General features: G+C 39.4%; 1 protein-coding gene across 1 annotated transcript in view; it reads right to left on the bottom strand.

Annotated features, from left to right (window-relative positions):
• The window catches only part of PALS1 (protein associated with LIN7 1, MAGUK p55 family member), a 64953-nt gene that overhangs the window by 11922 nt on the left and 30299 nt on the right, over positions 1–22732 (bottom strand). Inside the window, exons 3-12 of the mRNA XM_044436921.1 lie at positions 19584–19792; positions 12695–12772; positions 11934–12080; positions 9590–9751; positions 8355–8432; positions 6303–6486; positions 5313–5384; positions 4332–4403; positions 937–1104; positions 129–331 (exon numbers count right to left, since the gene is read on the bottom strand). Coding sequence (XP_044292856.1) covers positions 129–331; positions 937–1104; positions 4332–4403; positions 5313–5384; positions 6303–6486; positions 8355–8432; positions 9590–9751; positions 11934–12080; positions 12695–12772; positions 19584–19792 — 1373 coding nt within the window. The remainder of the gene's footprint in view (positions 1–128; positions 332–936; positions 1105–4331; positions 4404–5312; positions 5385–6302; positions 6487–8354; positions 8433–9589; positions 9752–11933; positions 12081–12694; positions 12773–19583; positions 19793–22732) is intronic.

Here is a 22732-nt window from a genome sequence, read left to right as displayed (position 1 = left end):
AGATTTGAATGTACATAAACATCTGGCCTACACACTCCTAACAGAAGTCTGATGCAGCCCTCAGAACTTCAGAAAAAAAATGTTCACAGGTGATCTAGAACATCAGTATTGAGAAGTCCTTTCATTACCTGTGTATGAAGAATTAAGAGACAAATCTTTCCAGAATTGATCACTTGTCGGACAGAGTCTATGCTGGTACCGTACAGATTCTTCTCAAACTCGCCATGCTCAATAAACTTTCCTGCCGCTATGTCAGCCTCAAATACTTGTCGTGATACAAAATGGTAATCTCTGCCAGCTATTTCATTGTCTCTCCTATTTCGTGTAGTGTCTGAAATGGCCAGGAGACAAAGCAAAGTTCAGACCCATAAATCTTTGAATGTGGGACTGCACAGAAGACATTATGTCATGTCAGTTTGCAAAGCTTTATGGAAACAACTTCTTGGAAAGAAACCAGTAGAATGCTCTTGTGCTAAACAAACAACAAAGATCTTGTGTCTTTCATCCAGAAAGGATTACAAACTCTTCACTGGGCTCAAAAATTAGCTCCATAATGCAGTAATTTCTGGCACATGTCCAGCCATGCATAGCACATGTCCAGTCATGCAAATTACTCAGAACAATTGTTTTTTCACATGAAGCAGAGAATGTTGACTGCAACTGAAATTACAGGAACATACACAGGGCAGCAAAATGACATTTGTATAAATGAGTTAAGTTTGTTTAAGTCTGGTCTATGCATGGGGTCAACAGTAACTTCATGTGTGTGGTAGGCATTTTTAATAGCACGCACAAACCCATTTAGGGAAGAATCTAGTGAAGCAACTCCTTTCAAAGCAATGCATATAACATGTACTGAACTTAAGTTGCAAAATGGTATGGGGTTAATTTCAGAATGTAAGACAGACAGTGACCTATCCCATCTTTTCAACTTACGAGGAACTGCAGAAGCAAATCGGTCAGCTTCATTATTCATTAGCCTCTGCCGCAGTTCATTTTGACCACAGTTCTGTGGACCGATGAGGACAATGGGTCGTTTCCTATTTGCTGGTTGGTGATAAAGTGACATTTCCTCATAAGTCAAGATCTCCTCGTTGTCATAATCTTCAAAAAGAAAATCCAAAATAAAATGTGATTTGTTTTCACTACTATGAAATATGCATGCGTTTTTAAAAAGCTGATTCTTTTCTGTAATGGCACTTCTTCATTTTGAGTAACTGGGTAGCTAAGAAACAGACAAGCTCTTGCTAGACCACCCATACTATTTGGATGGGGTTTTAGTTTCACTTCCTTCCTCTTATTTTTAATATTGCAATTCTTTTGGATATTGCATATATGGACAGCTCATTGTCTGCAGGCCATGCATGGCCCCCAACGGATTTTTGTGGTAACTGCACAGGCGAAGAGGAGATGCAAGGAGAGTTGTCCTAGCATGCCATCTTCCCCAGCACAACTGCCCAGTTGCTGGTTCAGGAGACAGCTGCTGGTGGGAGTGAAATCTAAATGAAAAAGATTGTGCATAGGGAGAGTCATGTCCATATACAATCCTCCCCATTTAATTTACCTGCCAGCTGACTGTTCGTGGGGTGGGGAGTGGCATGAAGTCATTGAACCATGCAGAGAGGTGTCACCAGTACACAGATGACATCCAGCTCTATCTCTCTTTCTCATTTAATCCAGGTGAGGCACTGGCAGTTCTGAATCAGTGCCTGGACAGAGGGATGGTCTGGATGAGGCCCAATAAATTGAGACTTAATCCAGATAAGACAGAGGTACTGTTGGTAGGCAGGTTATCTGTCTGGGTGAGTGATAGCTGCCCTGTTCTGGACAGGGTTGCATTCCTACTAAAAGACAGGGTGCATAGTTTGGGGGTGCTCCTTGACCCAGAGCTATCCTTAGAATTTTAGGTGGCTGCTGTGAGAAGGAGCACTTTCCACCAGCTTCAGCTGGTCCATCAAGTGCATCCTTATCGGGACAGGTGGAGCCTAGCAATGGTAATCCAAGCTCTGGTAGCATCCTGCTTGGACTACTGTAAGGCACTGTACATGGGACTACTCTTGAAAATGGTCTGGATACTTCAATTGGTACAGTATAGATAAGCTAGCTACTGACTAGGACTGACAGATGAGACCAGATAACATCAGTACTGCATCATTTCCACTGGTTAGCAATTGAAGTCCAGCTCCTATTTAAGGTGTTAATGCTGACATATAAAGTCCTAAACAGTTTATGGATGGGATATCATCTGCAGAGGTCCTTCTCTGGGAACCTTCTCTGAAAGAGGCTAGCAAGGTTGCTACCAGGAGAAGGACCTTCTCAATGGTAGCACCCTGACTGAAATCTGCTCCCCAGAGAGACCTGGCTCTGACCCTTTATTCTTTTTGGTGCCAGGCTACAACTTCTGCGTTTTGTTTTGTTTGTTTGGTATTTTAACATTTGAATAGTTTTAATATATATTTTTATACAGTACAGTGGTACCTTGGCTCACAAACTTAATCCGTTCCACGACTTTGGTTGTGACCCAAATTGATTGTGACCCAAGTCAAATTTCCCCATAAGATTCAGTGTAAATAAGGTTAATCCGTTCTGTAACTTTTTTTAATTAGAAATTTCGAAACAAAGTGTCAAAGAACAACAAAGTGACAAAGTACTGTACAGTACAATGGAGAACACTAACCTAGGTGGGGGGGAGATTATTTCGAGGGAGTTGTGCATGATCATGGGCACGCTTGGGGGGGAGATGGGCGTGATTGTGGCCACACTCGTGTGGGGGAGACAGGCATGATCGCGGGCGTGCTTGGGGAGGAGACCTCCCCCCCAAGCATGATTGCGATCTTGCCCATGCAGGGAAGACGGGCGCGATTGCGATTGTCACCCGATGCAGAGTTTGTCACCTGAGGAAATTTTTTTTCTGAAATTTCTGTTTGCAACCCAATTTGGTCGTGAACTGAGGCGTTCGTGAGCTGAGGTACCACTGTACAGAAATGAGAATGTATTTGTATTACTTCTTTTTATAGAAAAAACTCTCCACTACTTGGGCAGTTTTCTGCAGGTTTTCCTATCACATTCTTACTGGGATGTATTTTCATTTTAATATAGGCAGGAAGTAACAGAATGAAGTACTAAGACAAACACTGGATTAGTACTTAATTAGCTGTTCCTTGAGTACATATCAAGTATTAATTTGTATGCAATGACATATAAGCAAGTAACATTAGATTTTAATGGGAGCTATCTTTCACAGAAGTGTTAACTAGTAGTAAACATGCTTAAAATGCCTAAACACAGAGGAAGCATTAGGATTTCCCCCCAGCATTAGATGAATTGTTTATAGTAAAGTTAATTACCTTAACATATTTTAATTAAAATTAATTAAATGAATAATGAGCTGGCTACAACCAATGTCTGGTTAGCCAACACACAGACAGAGAAAGTTGTATAATCAAGTCAAGATTATGCACGTGGGGTTTCCAGCTCTTCCCTTAAAGCAGAAACCATTCATCCCCCTGAAAGCTAAGGACTCCTCATAGCAGCATCCTGTGGCACTGTCATCAGGTGGAAAAGCCAGTTAGTTATCTGTACTTCTCTTGCTATGATCTCTTGCTCCTGGTCCTGGTGTAACATGGTGTCCTGCAACAGCAGGGGGCTGCACTCGATGGCCTTCATGGCGGCCCCTTCCAACTCTACTATTTTATGATTCTATAAAAGACAAAGAGAGGCTTGACCACCTTTGAGGGTGCCCAAGCAGAGTTTTTCGAGTGCTTTACCCTCAAGGATACTTGCTGTGTGGGTGGGTGTGTGGGCAGAGGGAGGGAGCTGTGTGTGTGCATGTGGACCCCGTAACATGGCAATCCTGAATTTATTTATTTATTTAGAGTTTTTATATGCCGTCCCCATTGCTACATGGCCTCAGGACGGCTCACAACAACAAATAAATAAAACAAATAGAATTACAATTACAATTAAAACTTGGAAACACACTGGCTGCATAATTAAAACTATAAATATTAAAGATTATTAAAATACTGTTTGAATAAAAAGGTCTTGGCCTGGCACCGAAAAACAAATAACGACAAAGTAAACAAAGGGAAGGAGGGGAAGAACAAAGAGGAAGATAAACAGCAGAAATAATTCATGTTATCTATATTAAACAGTTAATTGCAATTAAGTTATATTTTGTATTGTTAAATAAGCAGCTCAGTTTTGATTGTTGTGTTTTTGGAAAACTAGGAAGGAAGACCCTTGGAAAAAATTGATCAGCTAAACTTAGCCTGTTAAAACTTTATTTAACTAAGAAATAAACCTTGATATCAATTGAAATCCCTTCTTACCATCATTTTTATTGGCATTATACAAAACTTTCTTCCGCTTTTTTTTGTTTTTCTTTGCACACCAAAGTTTCCCTAGAAGTTCAAGAAAAAGAGTCAAAGTTATCCAAATACATAACAAAGCCTTTCCAGTTGAATAATAAAATCATTTATAAAGCATACACAATTGCAGGGGAAATTAAAATTAACACTAGAGAGACTCTGTCCCCGGCTTAGGGCACAATCCCAAACAAAGTCAGTCAGTAAAAAATGCCTACATCTCCCAGCATACTGGCACATGCTGGGCTTGTTTTCAAGCTAAATTTGCATAGGATTGCACCTTTGCAATTTAAAGAGAAAGATGAGATGTTAAGACAGAAAGTAAAAGGAAAAGAAAGCCAGCTGGGATAAGCCAAGTGGAACAGAGATATTGCAAGGAGGTACCTCAATGTCAAAACAGAAGATAGCTGTCATATCAAAAGACAATTACAGGTCCCATAATTAGCTAATTAAACATTAGCTAGAACATGTAGAAGAGAAGTTTACAGAATTTTCACTTTTATTTTGGATGCCAGTATTAGAACAGTCTTTTATTAATGAGAACACACACAGATTAGCCTTGATAACTCCTGGTTAATTTCAAGGCCAAATGATTTCTTATGATCACAGTGCAAATATGTTCAAGGTCGGATGTACCTGCTCATGAAACCACATTGGAAAAACATAACTGTTATTATCTGGGGCTTTGTGGAACTGGAGGAGCCTGTCCTAGCATGGTGCTGTTCTTGGTCTTGAGCCAAAGAGTTGGCATTATACTGGCAGTGCCTTAGCGGCAGTTTCTTAGTTAGTTCAGCCCTTCTCAAGTGTATTGCAATAGCTGAAGATATGGGTTAATTATCAGTGGGGTACATGATCTGCCCTACAAAAGAGAGGGTAGAACTCCAATGTCAAGTTTCTTCTAAGGTTATTAGTTGTTGCAGGCATTCCTTGAACATTTTCACCTACCTGATTTTTCTGGCTCTTTATCTTCCTCTATAGTTTGCTTCATAGCTTCTCTTTGCTGCTGAAAACTTTTTCCTTAATGGTAAAATATACATATAAAGATAATTAGTAATGCAAAAATGTACCACAGATATACTGCTATTTCAAAGGGCACTATATTTCTTAATGGACAAGGAATCTGATTTTTTCTTAGAATTCTGGGGAAAATAATTGCATAATCTTGCAGGAATGGGAGAGAAAATAGCATCATATCTTATGTGCTTACTAAGATTTCAGGACAGGAACCCAAGAAAGTACTTGCTGTACACTGCTTTATATTTAGGAACCCTAACTTGCTCCTGCAATAAACTGGCACTGTAGTGATTCAGCAGCAGCAGAAGCAAAATAGATATAAAAAACAGAAGTGCAAAAGAAACTAGTTCCTACTGATAGCATTAACTGGATGCTGCACTGTCATTATGGGGATTCCTACCTTTTAAATAACAGCTAATAAACTCAGTAACAGCTACACTGTCCAAAGGATATCACTTTCCTAACCCTATTATAATCTTCCGTTCAGCACCCAAGCTATGAACACATTTACTTCTCTTCCCAGATCGATGAGGGCACCTGAAACACAGTTTGCTTTCAAGGCATTTAGCAAGAAGAGCAAGGATACGTTAACATTCTTATCCTGAAGAAAACCACCCAGAAACCTATGCTCTACTACTACTTAAAACAGAATTGAAAAAACAGGACACTTAGGTAAGGATAATTCCTTTACCAAGATTCATGTTTAAATGCAAGCAGCCCAGCACCTGACACATCCTTTTTTAAAGGGCCTATTGTAATGTTATAAATGTTACAATGGTATAAAACATCAAATATAAAATGTTATAGCTTCTTTTGCTCAGGTACACAACAAAGCAGATCTGACCCCATCCAAACAGCCTGATGGTTCACAAAGAACTTTAAACTTTTTAAACCTGCCTCCCCACCCCCATGACTGGCTACCTGGAATAAGGCCTGCCAAAGGCTGATTTTCTTCATCTCCGTCTCGGTAGGCCTGCCACCAGTTTGGATCTTCTTGGCTGATCACATGAAGTATATCTCCCTTTTGAAAGGAGAGCCCTAACTCTCTGCAAGGGACATAGGGATCGTCAGATGGATCATAGTCAAAGTGAGCTTTCACGTGAATCTAGGAAACAAAGAAACAAGCATGGAAATAGAGTGATAATCCCAAGGATTCATCTTTGCTAAAATGTTCCTTCTGAATGCAAAAGATTTCAGTCTCTCATCAAATACAGAAGGACAGAAGTCCAAATTACCAGTAAGGAAGGCAATTAAATGTTAGACATGTTAAAATACTTTTTCATATATTTGGCTAATCGGGATTAGATTTAATGGAAAAACAAATAAAGAGAAAGTGGCCCTTGCTAGAAAGTGGAAGGATTAGCACATGCACCAGTAATTCCCCACTGCATCCCCAGAAAGCCATTCTGCAAATTGAACATGAAGTGGAAAGAAGAGGGCCTTGGGCTCTCTTTAAAATAGAGACCTCAAAGCACTGATTCTCATGTTCATGTAGGGTAGTCCCAGAATCTATGGTGAATCTCATTTTAATTAATGTATTATATTTTTAGTACACCTACTATCAAGAGTACTCTGGGTAGATTTCCTTCTCCTGCTTATGTAAAGTACTGTCTAAGGAAAATGTATTGCTTGAAAAATACTTTCATTTACTTATGTGATTTATATCCAACTTTTCACCAAAAATGGTGAACAAAGCAACTACTGATACTAACACTAAGATGAAGTCAAAAACAAAATTAAAACAGTATTTAAAAAGGAAAGCACAGTTAGAAACACAACAATAAAAAATAGCATGCAACCCTTTGGCAACAGATTGGTATACATGCCTAAAGTTGGCCTGAATCAAAATATATTTGCCTGACAGCAGAAAGGCAGCAGAGGAGGAGCCAGAAGAGCACCCCCAACGGAGAGTTCAACAAGGAGGGAGGAGGCCACTGGGAAGGCCCTCCTCACATCCCCACTAAATGTGCCTTTGATGGTGGTGGGACCAAGGGAAGCATCTCTGGAAAACCTTAAAAACAGGACAAGCTGAGGTGAGGAAATGTGGTCTTTCAGGCAACTTGGTCCCAAGCTGTATAGGACCTGACAGATCATAATGGGCTTTTTAAACTGTGCCCTGAAGCAGACTGATAAGGGTCAGGCTCAGTGGCAGAACACAAGCTTTTCATGCCAAAGGTCACAGGTTCGATCCTGGGTGTCTCCAAGCAGGGCTAGAAAAAATCCTAGCCAGTGCCAGTCAAAGCTGACAATAATGACCTAGAGGCACTGATAGTCTGACCCAGCCTAAGGCAGCTTCATATGCTACAGCAAGGGAGCCCCATGCTCTGTGTAGCAGCCTCCATCGATGCTGTGGTTGTAGCATGTTGGATGGAGAGATGATTCTTATTTGCAAAGGCAGCGTTATGAGAAGCTTGCTACAATAGTCCAAAAGGAGTATGGCCAGACGTGACATCACTTGGAATGGGTTCAGTTGGTACATTCGCCTCCACTGAGCAATGCATGCCTGGTAACCACCAAGCCTGGGCATTCAGGTTCAGGCTGAATCCAGAAAGAAAAGCAAACTGCACACTTGAATTCAAGGGAAGTATAACCACAACCAGCACAGGCTGCATTCCTAATTTCTTTTGATGAGGCAGGAACACATCTCTCTTGCTAGATTAAGCTCACATTTGTTTGCCTTCATCCATCCCATCACTTACACTTAGAGACTGAGTTTTACTATGTTCTTCCCTCATATAATGAATGGACTGTCTCTGTTGCATATTCCAAAAGAGATATAATAAGTGATCTTTAGGTGATGCCCAAGACTATTGAAACTAAAGATTCTGGTATCTGTTTTCAAAGCAGAGGTATAATCAAATACAGTCTATCCTTCAATGTAGTAGAAATATGAGATTGTTAAACAACACAAAACCAAATCAACGAAATACTCGCAGTGTAGTTATATACTGTAAACAGGCTACAGTCACATACCACAGTCTCCTTTGTAGGTGGTGGTTTGCTCTGTTGACTGGGAATCAGTACAAATGTCAGCGTACCATGCATATCCGCCTGTGAGGGAAAACATCAGTAAGTAACAGCTTATAACCATCCTGAGATTGCATGGTAAGCAAAAGCAGTTTGGACAGGAGAGAGAAATTTCAAGTAGTGCTTGCCAGTCTTTCTTCTTTCTGAACTGTAATTCTAGTTTCCCTATCTCCATTTGGATGTGCTCCAGCACATTTGTACGAAATACTATTTTCTTCTTTTCTGATCTATTGGACAAGGCAGAAGGACAATGTAAGCAACAAGCCTGGCAGCATATGTTTCAGGCCACTGTTGGGAAACAATAAACTTTATTAGATGGACCTTTGATCTGATCTAGCACAGCATTCTTGTGTTTACAACTCAATTCCAGGTCTAACCATCAACAGAGAGGATGGGCCAAGATGATGCTAGGCTAGGTGTTAGAACAATAAAGATATCACTCAGATGGAGCTCCAAGTGCTAATCAGCTGGAATTTAGGAGGTAAATGGGAATGGCACTCAGAACCAGGAAGAGGCTACACAGAACGTAATGTATAACTTGCCATCTATGTACATGGTAAACAGTTATGACAGGGTCCTACCCCAAATGGTTTACAATCTAAAATAGACATAGGGAACTAATGGAGAAAGGGACAGAGAATACAGGCACGGGTAGGCAAAGGAAGAATATGTGATTATTTCAATTATACAAACTTTAAGTTAGTTGCAGTAAGTTACTGCAAGGTCTTGGTTTTCAGTGAGAACAAACTTGGGTGTTCAAAAAAGGAAAGATTATGGAAGGAGCAACAATTCCAGAAGGAACAAGACAAAGGAAGCAAGAAGAGGTAGAAAGATAAAGAAAAAGGACAACAAAAGATGGACCAATCTTGGGAAAAGTTTGTGCCATGGACCTCTGGTAAGAGTTCATTTCATAGTTTCATATCAATTTGTTCTCTTGCTCTGTTCTTTCCATAAATGCATTAAAAGCAAACACTATCAGAACGAACACCCCAAATTCTAGCTCAAAACAAACAAGCTGCTAGCTATGCAAGGTGCATACTTTTTGAACACACTTCAGCAAAATGTTTCTACCTCTGACTTGGAATTCAACAAATGTAAATCTACGCCTAACAGGTTTATATAAATCAACAGTTTAGAACACCACAATAGTAAAAAAAAAACCCCAAAGAGATCCAACCTACCAATAAGTCAAAAACCTCATTAACATCTTTTCCACGAATTTCAATTCCATTAATTTCCAGAACTTCATCACCTTCATGCAATAGGCCACTCTTCTCTGCCGCACCTCCCTTCACTATTCGGCTAATGATGACTGAATCCATTTCGTTGCGTACTGTAGCACCCTGCATTATTGAATAGGACAATGTGAAAATATCAGAAAGATCCTGTAACTGAGCTGTGGTGTAATAGGCTATATAAAAACCAGGAAGATCAGGTTCAGATCAGGCTAGACATGCACATGGTAGGCATGTCATGAGTGGAGCCGGCTGGAGCCAAGGGTCAGACTAGATGGCCCAGGAGACTTTTCTGACACGCCCTGTTTCTATGTTTCTAAATCCCAACTGGGAATTTTAAGGTCAGTTTTAATTTCAGTCTACCCTACTTCATAGGGCTGTTGCAACCACAACAAAATATCATATATCTAAATACTACCCTGAATTTGTTTCAAGATGGACATACAAGTTCCCTACAGTTTCTAAACATTTTTTTGTTTCTATAGGTAGCACACAGGAGAACATATATTAAAAAAACAAAACAAAACCAGAGAATGGTCCCATAGTATGTTTAATAAGGAGAGCATGCATCCCATTAAAGCATAGTCCTCATGCTTTTAGACTGCTTCTTGGATTCTTATGTTGTTTTATTATGTCTTTTGAGATTAATTCTAATTATTTAATGTTATTCTGGATGTTACCTTCTAATGTTAATGCACACTCCAATATATTTCATATAATATCTAGTGAAGGGAATGAAAACAGATTGATTTATGTACAGATCCTGGCATTCTAGTGGTTACAAAGTATTCAGGGTGGCTTATGGCAATTGATATGAATTATATAATGTAAAACATTCAATAAAATAAAACAAACATGTTCAGCAGATAGCAAGTGTACTGGATAAAAGGAAAAGTGAAGACCTGCTGGAACAGGAAAGTTTTTATAACCTGGTGGAATATGGAGAAGGTGGGCAACTGAGCCTCACAGGGCAAATAATTCCTTAGTTATAAAAATGTAATCAATACTACATTGATTGAATACTAAAAGCCTTCAATAGAAGCAGCTACTGGAATAAGACAGATAGGGATAGAAGAACAATTGCATAGATTAGCATTACCTGGATACCTGGAAGGAGCGCTTACATCCATATATGCCCAGCCGCCCCTTGAGATCAGTGGGAGAGGCCCTTCTCCGGGAACCCTCCGTGAAAGAAATTAGGAGGGTGGGTACTTGGAGGAGGGCTTTCTCTGCGGTAGCGCCTAAGTTATGGAATGCGCTCCCCAGAGAGGTCTGCCTGGCGCCGTCGTTATTTGCTTTTCGGCGCCAGGCGAAGACCTTTTTATTTAAGCGGCATTTTAACTGTTAGTATTATTTGACCTTATCTGGCCAGGGCGGCTTATTTTATATCGTATTTGTTGGATTTTTAATGTTTATATTTATTGTAATTTATTGTTGTAAGCCGCCCCGAGGCTTCGGCGAATGGGGTGGCATAAAAATATTTTAATAAATAAAAAATAAATAAATAAAAAATCCACTTCAAGCATATAGCAACCATGTGGCTAAGCCAGCTCTTGTGCTGATGATTCTGCCTCTAATTACTAACCCTCACTAATGAATGCATTATATTAAACCAAGTTTTGAGCCAGCTATAAATGGGACATAGACAGTTATGTCCTTGCTGTCACCCAATCTATTGTGTAAAAGAGAAGGCTAGCTCCAGGTAATGGTGAAGTGGTGAAGAAAACTGGGTTGCCATGAGGTCCTGGTACCTGAGGGTAACTAAAGAACAATAGTTTGTGGTAGAACAGCACAATCCTTCAGAGGGCATCTTGAGCATAGGTGTTTATTGCATTATTATTCCTGGAAGAAATTCTGGTAAGACCACATACTGGCCTTAAGAGCAACATCATTGCCAAATCTGTATCTTAAACTGATTTTTTGGAAGAATGTATTTTCTGTCACAGATCAGATTTAAACTGTGCTTATGTAATACAGGAATATCTTTAAGCTTAACTTCTCAAGAAATGATTAATTTTACACTCAAGAACACACTGGAGAACACCCGCAGAATCTTTTTACAGCAGAATGAGCCAAAGCGAATCACTCCTCAATTTCCTATTCCATTCCACAGAAACATTGGTAAATTTAAAAAAGAGTATGTATGTATGTCCCTTCTCTTATATTTGAGTGAATGTGTCAGTATTCTTTTGCTTTGTTTTGTTTTAAAGTGGAGAATGTGCCACAAACATCAGACCAACTGAGAAAAATAATATGGAAGCCACCTTGGAACTTGACCCAGAATACTCACCAATGGAATATCTCTAGCCTTCTCAATGCGAACTATTTTAACTGTCTCACCTCCATATAGACCAACATTCTCATAAATCTTTTCATCTGTCACTGGCTCTGGTTGCATTTCCTGCTCAGCAACTTTATCATGAGCCAAAAGCAGTGCCTGGTGTAAAACAAACAGAGTCATTTATAGAAGGTTACATTCACACAGTGAGATTAATTTGTATTAAGTGGGACAACTTAAGAATTCCACCAAGCAAATATAGAGCTCTATCTTGTACAGAGAGGTGCAGCACAGCCATATTCCAGAACAAGATGCTGTGAGTTTATAAATAGAGACTGTGAAAATTAATGCAACATCTCTGCTCAACTGTTATCATTTTACGAAGAAGCATGCTGCCTGTATATGACAGAACATCTGACTAGGCTTGTATCATATGCTTTTGTCATATGAATTATGCTTCAAAGCATATGAATATTGTTTCAAAGCAGCAATATGTGCACACGCACACAGCCTAACATACATAGCTAGAATTTTGAAATTTATGTTGCAGATGTTTTTACAGCTGAAGAGGTAAACAGTGCATTTATCTGGCAGCAAAAGACATGGAGGGCACAAACATCAAATGAAACTCCAGTTGTTATATGACACTCTATGCTTCTGCCAGCATACAATTATTCGATCATATGGGGCAAGAAAAACATGCTTTTTATGACACATACTTTAAGAAAGCAATGGAAATAGTCAACGCTTTCAAATAAACTATTAGTTCCCACCTGAATGTGAGGGGCATTTAATAGAGAATTAAGTTCCAGACCGTCTTTCTGGTGGCTTGGTTTCAGAACACTCTGCACCTGAAAGACAGGAGAACACAAAAATATGATGCTTTGCATCCTACGCATACACATACCACAAACTACAGTACAAGAATCACTTTCATGTAATTGGGATATGTTTCATCAGTAAACACAGCTTCCCAACTCCTATTTCTTAATCAGGTAAAGTATTAGAGGATGTGTGTGTGCATGTGTTTTCAATAAAGAAGTGTAACACTGAGGTTGCTTAACCTGTTCCTTCATTCAGTTTCTCCTCACTGTCTGGAATAGTGTGTGTAAAGCAAAATACGATGGTCAAAATAGAATTGAGCATTTCCTTCTGCCAACACTCCCTTAGAAGCCTTTCAACCAATGCATTCACCCAATTTAGCTAACATAGGATTCCAACTGTTGTTTATAGATATTGTGCTAGTTCCATCCTAAGCTCTTGGTAATTAATGGAATAATTCTTACCATTAAGTAATGTTCTGACTGACAGGTACTATGATCTTCTACAATGTATGGTGCAATTCTTACCAGCTTGTTTTTCTACAGACTGGTATTTTCACATAGCAATTCATACAAACACATGGAAAATATATTTATAAAATGTAGGAATGATTGAGGATTTGGGCAAAGCTGCCTGAGATGGGAAAAAGCCATTTAAAAATATGCATATAAAGGTAACCAGGCAAAGTTAATTTCCAAAAGAAAGGAAGTCTGATCTATATACAGACTATCAGTTTTGCACTTCAGAGGGAATATCTCCCTCAGCAGGACTGTGGCACTAGCTTTGATCCATAATCAGTTGCTTAGGAACAGAAAAGGATAAAAAACATGTGTGTAAGCTTCTTTGGTCTTTTTCTTGATTCAAATGGAAGCCAAGCAATAGAGTTGCCATGTTGACTCAACAGAATCTCAAACAGCTGATGCAGTCAACTTATTCTTAAAGGAAACTTCAGAAGAACTTCAGAAGTATATATTTTGTCTAAAATACACTTTACCGTATGTAATTAACATGATCTATATTAGCCAACAAATATTGTGCACTTTTTCAGTAATTAAGAAAATATCACACATTTTGGATCGATTGGTTACATTGTCTACCTTTTTGAACCTTATATAATTTTAGTTTATTAGAAAACTCATGTATTCTCCTTTCCTCCTTTTCTATCAGTCCATTCTGGGGTGGGAGAGGACCTCTAGCATTTAGCAGATCAGATTTTTGTTGCATGGACCATAACTTGTATCAGCTCTTGACTGCACTTAATGCAAAAGTAATTGAAAGTACAGCATGTAAAAGGAATTCTGCAACCATTCCCTCCACACAGCTCCTCCCCAAAAAACCCTCTTCTAACATTAGAAAACTCTTGATAAAGTCCTGGAAAGTGGGATGGGAGAATACAATGGCAAGAAGGAATCAAGAAAAATAGGGAGGAAGCTGCTTGTACAAGCTGATTTTACCAAAAAAATTTTTTTTAAATTTTTTTTAGCATTCAATCTTTTCCAGCTGACAATAAGATTAAAATCAGGATAATTAAAAATTAATACAGTTGCTATTATATTTATTAAACTCCTGATAAACCTAAGTCACTGCTGCAACAGGAGGCTTACTAGGACTTGACTTGTGCATTTTTCAGACATTCTGCAAGGTGATAATAATTAAGTGATACTGATTTAAATTAAATCTAGCTCTCTGAGAGGCAATAATAAAGCTTCTGACTTAACAAAAAAAATATTGTTCACTTGGGTATTTTATTTGGATTGTTCTTCTGTTCTGATATCCAGTATAAGATATTTCTGTCATAATGAAGTGTGATATTTGTGTAGCCAAACCATTCTTTCCTCCTGCAAAGATATCGTATTTGGGTCCTTTTGGTCATATGAATTGGTTGAGAAAGGTTTACAGTTCTTTAGGGCACAGTCCTATTGATTGTAGCCTCAACTATTAGAAGCCCTTGAGCTCAGAAGCCTCTAGTTCTGTACTGCAGGGCAGGAGCAGCTGTGGAGGTAATCTTTGCCTCCCCATTCTCCTGCCCTGTGTTTTTCGTTAGACCTTTTACCTTGTCAAACTCAACTTTTTAGCCTAGCTAGAGCTGACACTTTGGAATGCAAGGGGATGGAGAGACCTTGGAATAGCTCATAATCCTCACCTCTCCACACTCCTCCCAACGCCACCCAATGAATCACTTCTCCCCCCTTTCCCCAGGTCACTGTTCTGACCTTGGCAGGCAGCCAACCAGCCAGCAAGGATCTTTCCATGTCAGGTGTGAGGGGTCAGGCAAAGGGGGTGGCGATCCTTCTCCACTTTCCGGAGTTGGAGTGCTTTCTCCTGCCTTAGAGGGGAGAATCCCCAGTATGCAATGGCCCCTCAAATGAGTCAAACAATTGCTCCCAATCTTTCCCTTTAGTACTCAGAATAAAAAAACACTAGAAATTGCCATTTGCCTCTTATAATGTGGTCATATGGTTTTTATACAATAGGTTCACTGTTAAAGAAATTCTTAAATATGTATTTTCCTACTTCATTACTAGCCTAACTTTCCAATTGTTGTTGTTGTTGAAAAATCAAGCTTATGTTTCCCTAACCCTCGGTCTCAATTTTGTCAAGTTCAACTGGCTTTGAAATCAAATTAATTAATTTTGATGTTCAATGGCTATTTTTGTATCAGAGACAATGTGCACCACATTATTTAGGGAGTTAATCTCCACATAAATTCCTTAAGCCTGCATGCTTTACTCAGCCTTCTAATTAAATTAAAGTTTCAGAAAAATAGATAAATCATATTTTCTTTGCCTTGTTATTAAGCAATTTAAGGAAATGCATACTGTGCTAACAAAATTATTCAGCATTTAAACAAACTATAGAATTTATAATATTCCTTCTGCTGAATTTGCAAACTTTGATCAATTAGTAATGGAATTACTCTGCTCCAATAGGGCGTGTAAGCAGCATCTGTGTACTTCATCTAAATTATTCTAAAATATTTCCTGTCAAAGCTGCCTTCATTAGGAAGTCTAAATTGCTTCCTCTAAACTTGAGTTTAAAGAGCAATTTATGCTTTGAGAATGCAAGAATAAATGTTTCATGAGCACTGATAGGAAATTTCCCGCAACTGCAACAGCACAATCACCCCAGTGCCTTAAGTCTCCTTAATTCTATATTGTCAGAATTTGGTTTGGATCCAGTGGTGCTGTTCCAAAAGCAAAACAAAACAACTAGTGAAATGCATTCCCCCCCCCCCCCCCCCGTAGTCCCTGCATGTCCCCCAACTCTGCTCCAGAGGGTTCAGGGCACTCCAGGAATGACCTGAGGAGGAAAGGGGGCTTCAGGGAAGAGGAGAGGATCAGGAAGTCCCACCATGCAGACAGACATCCTGTTGCATGAGTGGACACTCACTTGCGCAGTGTTGCATTTAGCTGCATGTATGAAATACGTCACAGAGAAAGGGACAGAACCAAAAATTGTCTAGGCAGAGGGCCCAAACGACAGAATAAATTTAACAAGCTTTGGTTCTCAATGTGTGACTAGCCCATTTTAAACAAAGAGCTCTGTAAGAGTTCTTCTGACACTATAGAAGATTAGAAATGAAGCACTAGAAGATCTGAAATTGTCTTGCAGTAGTGAATATGAGAGGGCTTAGGAAAGTAATTTTCTTTTTACTGATCCAGGCAGGCTTCCATTTTGATGGGCATGATGCAGGAGGTCTTGAAAATGGATCAATATCTGTAATTCACTGGAAAAATGTATTTTGCCAACTGCATATTCCTTAACATGAAACCTGATTGATATGAAACTAGCCCCTCTGAATAAGTAATTAATAACTAAAAGGTGACTTCCCTGTTTTTCTTAGATAACACCAAATATATGTACAATATTATAGTTTATTTAGCCATAATTGAGAATGTATGGCATGTGTATATAAAAATAGACTTTAGTCTTCAGTCCTTTGAAGAAATATTATAAATGTTTATTATTAATACTACTATTGCCACCATGGCTTCTCATCTCAACCAGTCAAGAAACTGCAAATAGCCAGAAACAATTTGGATGTAAACATTTTAAACAATAGAAGAACTACAGAGGCCAGAGCTGCTTTGCTGATAAGGCTCAACACAGTAGCCTGAATTTTTAGACCATTCTGGTGAAGAGGTGGCTAAGGGGCTGTAATTATGAGAACTTGCACAATACTGAGAAAACGGAACAAGTCACATTTACTCCCAAGTCATGTCTACTTTAAATTTATCTAGTTATTACGGGCACATACAAACCACAGCAACATGTCCTGACAATATGCCACAGTAGGTTGGCTGTTGTGTGAGCAACCTGCTGTGTGTCTGACACCTAACTGGGTACACCATGGGTTGCTGGCCCCTCCCCACCTTGGTCCCCTTGCAGGCACACCAAGGATGCCACAGGAGGATGAAGTTGTCCCCTGGGATTTTTAGAATCCCAAGCTGTTTCTAAGAATGGCTCCCCCCCGCCCCCCATTTACACTTTTCCCTCTTGAGATTGCAAAAGCCACTGGTCAAGCTGGCTTTCGTAATTCCTGTTTTGGCAGCTATGGGCAGTGTCTTCACAGTGCCACATCAGAATCCTGGAGGGACTACCTGTGGTTGCCAACATTTTTTAATTTTTTAGTTTGTTCCACCCTTGCTTTTGTTTTATTTATTTAACTGATATTCTGCTATACTAGTCCCAAAGACTCTCTAAGCAGATGTTTTGCTGGTGTCCAATAGCCACCCCAATTTTCACAAACGTTTGAAAACAATTCTTTAAATACTTGCACAAATGTGAACACCCACAGTTGCATGGGAATGAGAAGCATCAGGTGTGCAATGTACATTGGGAACAGGACACGAAACAGTCATATTGACCTATACACCTGTATACTTTTCTGCCATTTTGTTTGCATGACCTTCCTTGCACCTTGCCCACCCAAGGATCTCTACTTCTGCACCAGAACCTCCCACCCCCGCACAATTCTCTCTCTCTCAATTTTCTCAAATATCAGCAAAGATTATGGATGAATAAAAACATGTTTTTAAAAGTTTAGCAACCATGAGCAGTCCCTCCAAAGTGCCACTGGGGCAGTTTGAAGTAATTGTCTTCAGCTGTCAAAACAGAGATTGCAAAAGCAGGCTGAACAGCCACCTTTTACAATCTCAAAAAAGATTGTTTAAAGTGAAAAAAGCCACAGTGAACCCAAGGTGTCTTGCAATCATGCCAGGGAGGTGGGGAAGTCAGTCTAGCTGCTCCTTTGGCAATCTGGGGGCAGGTCGCAATGGCAATCATCTGAGTCCTGTTTGGCAAGAGTGGCAAGGGGTTTTGTCACTCTTGCTGAGAGGCTCAATAATGGGTGTCTAGTACGCACTACAGGATTAGTTACACTGGTTCAGGTGACATGACAGGCAATAATATGTACAACAACTCCTGCTATAACCCATGGGTTGTCAGTGTGGTTTGTTGCCCTCAAACAAGACAGCCTGTGGGGACTAGTTCACATTTACAACCCATCACAGCCAGCAACCTACAGTGGGCTGTTGTGTCTCGCAAACCCAGTCTCTAACTTATCAGCACAACAGTACAATAGAAAACATGAGTCAACATCACAGAGGAGACAAAAAGCAGAAAATAAACTCAGCCATCTATTGAGATGACAACCAAGCTCACAGGCAAAAGTCAAGCTTATACTTGCCATATTATGTTGTTACATCTCCACTCAGTTTTGTTTCCAGATGCCAATAATTTAGAAACAATAGTTCAGTGCTGAATAAAATTCTATGGGTGCTTCCCGATAAGGTTTTTATCGCTTCATTACCTTGGCTTCTTTCAAATTTTATGCGGGCCCATAAGTCATCATCATAATCCTCCTGTATTTTCCCATCACTTCTTTTATCTTTTTTCCTTAATACAAAAAATCTATTAAGGGAAAAAAGATGGACTAGCACTAACTCCAGTATTTCAAAGGGCATGCTCTGCCCCTGCTGTTTCTCCTATGACCCCCACTGCTTCTGCAAATGGTGATTTAATGGTTCCAAGGACAATTGAAAATGCTCATTTCTGGTGGAAGGCAGCTTGCGTACGTGAGAGTTTCCACCCATTTCTGGGATTTCTCTAGGGAGCACTAAATCTCCCTTGTGCGAGTGATAGGTCCTGTTTGTGTAACACAATCAGCAGGACTCAGTGCACGTGAAAAGGAATCAGTGGGAAAGAAGAGAACTGGCAGAAGTGTCAGCACCCCACTGTACACCACCACAGAAATCCTCCGTCTGGAAGCACCCAGTGATCTTCTCTCATATTTATGTATTGAATGGAATCCCAAGAGCTTCTTCAGGCACCGCCAAAGGCTTATGCATGCCACGTAGCATTCTTTTCACTGTTTCTTTGCACAGATTACCATGTCATATATTACATTATGCTTTCTGCAATTCCTTTAAGTCAAAACTACTTGGTATTTGACATGGTGGTCTTCTGTTTAAGAAACACAAGCCCAATGCCCCCTTGGACAGCAGAACAAGTCAAGAGTTCCACTGGATCCTAATCACTGAATTGTATGCAAAGATCTAAGCCTGAAGGAGGACATTTACAAATGTACTGAATTAAGATATTGACTATTGATGCTATTTGTTATCTCAAATTTCTAGTTACAACATTTTGCTTCTCATATTTGAAAATAATTATTTTCTGGTCAACGAAAAAGAGAGTAACTTAGGTTATGCACAGGTTTCTTTCCTATCTTTGTAGCATGGTCTATCTTTATTTTAATAACATGTCTATGTTGGTAGTTTGGAATAAGAACACTGCCGGTAGTTTTAATTATTAGATAGGAATGTTCACAATACACACCTCTTGTGCAAGCTCTTGCGCATTGGAGATAAGAGGGTATGGAGGACTTGTCTTGTTCATATGGACTGTAACAGCATTGTGTATCTTAAAAGCATTTTGAAAGTCAGCATTTTGCACAAGCTGTAAAATAAGAGCTATTTCCTCTTGACTTTGGGGGTCTACCAGGGTGTGCTGCACATGCTTAAGAGACGACAGCAGTTCATCAACTTCTGCAAAAGAAACAAACATGCATTAGTTAGCTTGAATGCAACAGTTACACCAAACAAACACCACAATCAGAACATAACCCTGATATGGAATTGTTTATTCTTTCCAGCACTATTGAAAGCTACACTGAAGAAATTATCATGACAACAGCAAGTCAGTGCAGAAAACTGCCTTAACAAACTGGTTACACACGAAGTGAAACAAACTTCTTTCCAATTGATTTTGTTATCTAATCCTTTGGTAAACCACAGAGAAATACATTTGTTCAATACAATATTTTTTCTACCTAAATTCACATGTTCAGATCAAGTCATAATGCACTATTGTCCAATAAACCCCAACATTTACACTGAAAGATAGTTAGTTTATTAACCATGCTTTGCTTAGCGCTACTGTTGCCAGTATGTCTCAAATCTTTGGAAACTACCCCTCTGCCCACTTTTAAGTTTATGCTATCCTCCCAAATTCCCAAACACAGTGTGCATAAAATGTTACACAGATACATGGGCAGATTATCTTGCATGTAGTAGCTCCAGTGTATTTGAAACTGTGGCCTGTTTAGTAAATCCCACTGGAATTAGAGGAATCGATCGGGATCTGAGCCCTTTCCAATGCTACGCAAGAACACAAATAAGAACAAAGCAGGACATCTCTTTCTGAACTTACTGAGACGTCAGGGCAGCAAGAATGCAGTCACCCCCATAAATTCGGTATGGTTCATTGAGGGTTCTTTATCAAGGGACTTTCAGTCTATGTAGATCTTGGTATGAGAGGCTGGGGACAGAAAGCATCCAAATCCTACTCCTTGGTGAAATTTCACATCATCTATTTGGCAAGTCACAGCTCTGCGCAGTACTGCTCCTACTGATATTATTCTGAACGTAAAGGTTCTTAAAATCACTGGGTTATACTCAGATGATTACACAAATGAAAGAAAATTATTCCCTTGTGTCAGCACTACTGAGCTAAAGTCACAACTCTCTTCTCTGGCTAAAATCCAAAGAATTTAATTAGGGAGGCTGAAGGGAAGAGGATGATGCAAAGAATGCTTTCTCATTCCACAATGCATCATATATCCTGAAATGTGAAAGGAAAAGATAACAGATGAGCTCTTAAAGTTATATTCTGCCATCCAAATGTTAAAACTCTAACTAATTTCACCATCTTTCAAAAATACATGGTATTTGAAGGCAAAATATTTGACTACCACCCTTCACAAGGGTTTTCAAGTGAATATCTAGTATTTGGTGGGCTGCATAGTTATCTAAATTAAAACATTTAATGAAAGCCAACAACAAAGCCTCCTAATGGAGTCATATTTAGGAAGTGAATACATTATTATATTGAATATTACTACTGCAGCAATATTTCTGCACTTTCCAAGCATATTAGAAACATTTAAAACCTATGTGCGGGCTACACTACCTCTAGCCTGCTTAACAGTTTGCCCTACTCCTACTAACAAAGCTCTCGTATCACATTTCTTGTCTCCTAGTATTCATTCTCATCCTTCCCTGTCCTCCCTGCCACCACAGAAATGCTCACTATCTCCAGCAGTTCAAGGAATCCTGATGACAGTTCTTGAAAGGGTCAGGTTTACATTTCAGATACAGCAGGGCAAGTCACAGTCTGCCCTACAGCAGGGTAAGGTTCCATAAAAATAGGCAGTAATATGTTAACAGTGAGATTCTATGGAAACTCACGCAGAAATAAGACAGACTGAACTCAGAGGACTCACTCCTAATCAGACAAATGTGCACAGGACTGTAGTTTGAAAGTGTACTTCCCTGTGCTCATTTCAGAAACATGAACAGCTAAAAGGTTGTAGGAAAGCTTGCAAAGTTGGAAATTAAAGAAAGGCAAAAGTATTTCTACTGCTCAGATACAATAAGGAGGAATCTCTTCCACCTTGGCTTCAGAAATAACTACGAACAAAGCACTACAAACTTAATTCTAGATTTTACTAAAGTCCAAGTGACTGTACATCCACCACCTCATGAAAGTGCAAGGGCTCCTGCAGAAGCAAAACGATGTACACCATTCCGTTCCATGATTTTACAAAAGCACCATATGTTCACCCACACTCCTATGTATACACGTATCCCTCAACCTCCGAATCCCAGATAATATTTGCTAAAAGGTGATCTGCTCCCATTAAAACATGTTTCTTTTCAATAATGTAAGTTCTGTTGAATGCCAAAGGCATTCCCTACCTGAAACTCATTTCTTTTCTTCTGAGCTAAGAGGCATCTTTTGGAGGGCTTCAAGCAGGGAAAATATTCAATGTAACTATCACCCCAAAGAATAGTGGAGAATAAAAAAAGATGTGGCAAATAAAAAGAAGAAGAAGGGAGGGTACTTTTCATGATGACAGGAAAGCAAATGAGAAGGAGGGAAAGGAAATTGTTGCTAGGTCACATTAAATAAATATTACAGGAGTCATCTCTCAAGAACATGAGAAGATTAAATACATTCTTGTTGTGGGACACCCAGCCAAGTAGCAAATGAAAAATTTGTTTTCTTTTGGAACCTCAACATTGAAGGCAATTCATGGTATGATTCAAACATGACATAGCCTAAATATGACATATCCTAAATATAGGCAGATGTTCAAGTTAACCCTGGGAAGACAGAAAAAGCAGCTGTGGGTCCCTTGCTTTTTATTTATCACACCAAATTCCAGCTACGGCCTCTTGCATCCTGAAGAAAAATCACAAAGACAAATAGAAAAAAGGGCATACTATGTGAACGAGAATTATTTAGGGTTCACTTTTACTTATTTAGGGTTCATTTTTACTTATCACTGAGCAATGTATATGTAGTATTTGGTTTGTTCGGGTAGGATTTTTGAAGGTATATAATTGTGTGACAAGTTAGTAAAGGAAGAATCAATGGGAGGGTTTGCATGACACAGCAGCCCCCTGGGAATTTTAGTCACACAC

This window comes from Varanus komodoensis, unplaced genomic scaffold, assembly GCF_004798865.1.
Source record: "Varanus komodoensis strain SLA01 unplaced genomic scaffold, ASM479886v1 scaffold3, whole genome shotgun sequence".
NCBI classification, from domain to species: Eukaryota; Metazoa; Chordata; class Lepidosauria; order Squamata; family Varanidae; genus Varanus; species Varanus komodoensis.
The sequence above is the reverse complement of the archived record's forward strand: the minus strand, read 5'-3'. Positions and strand labels throughout refer to the sequence as shown.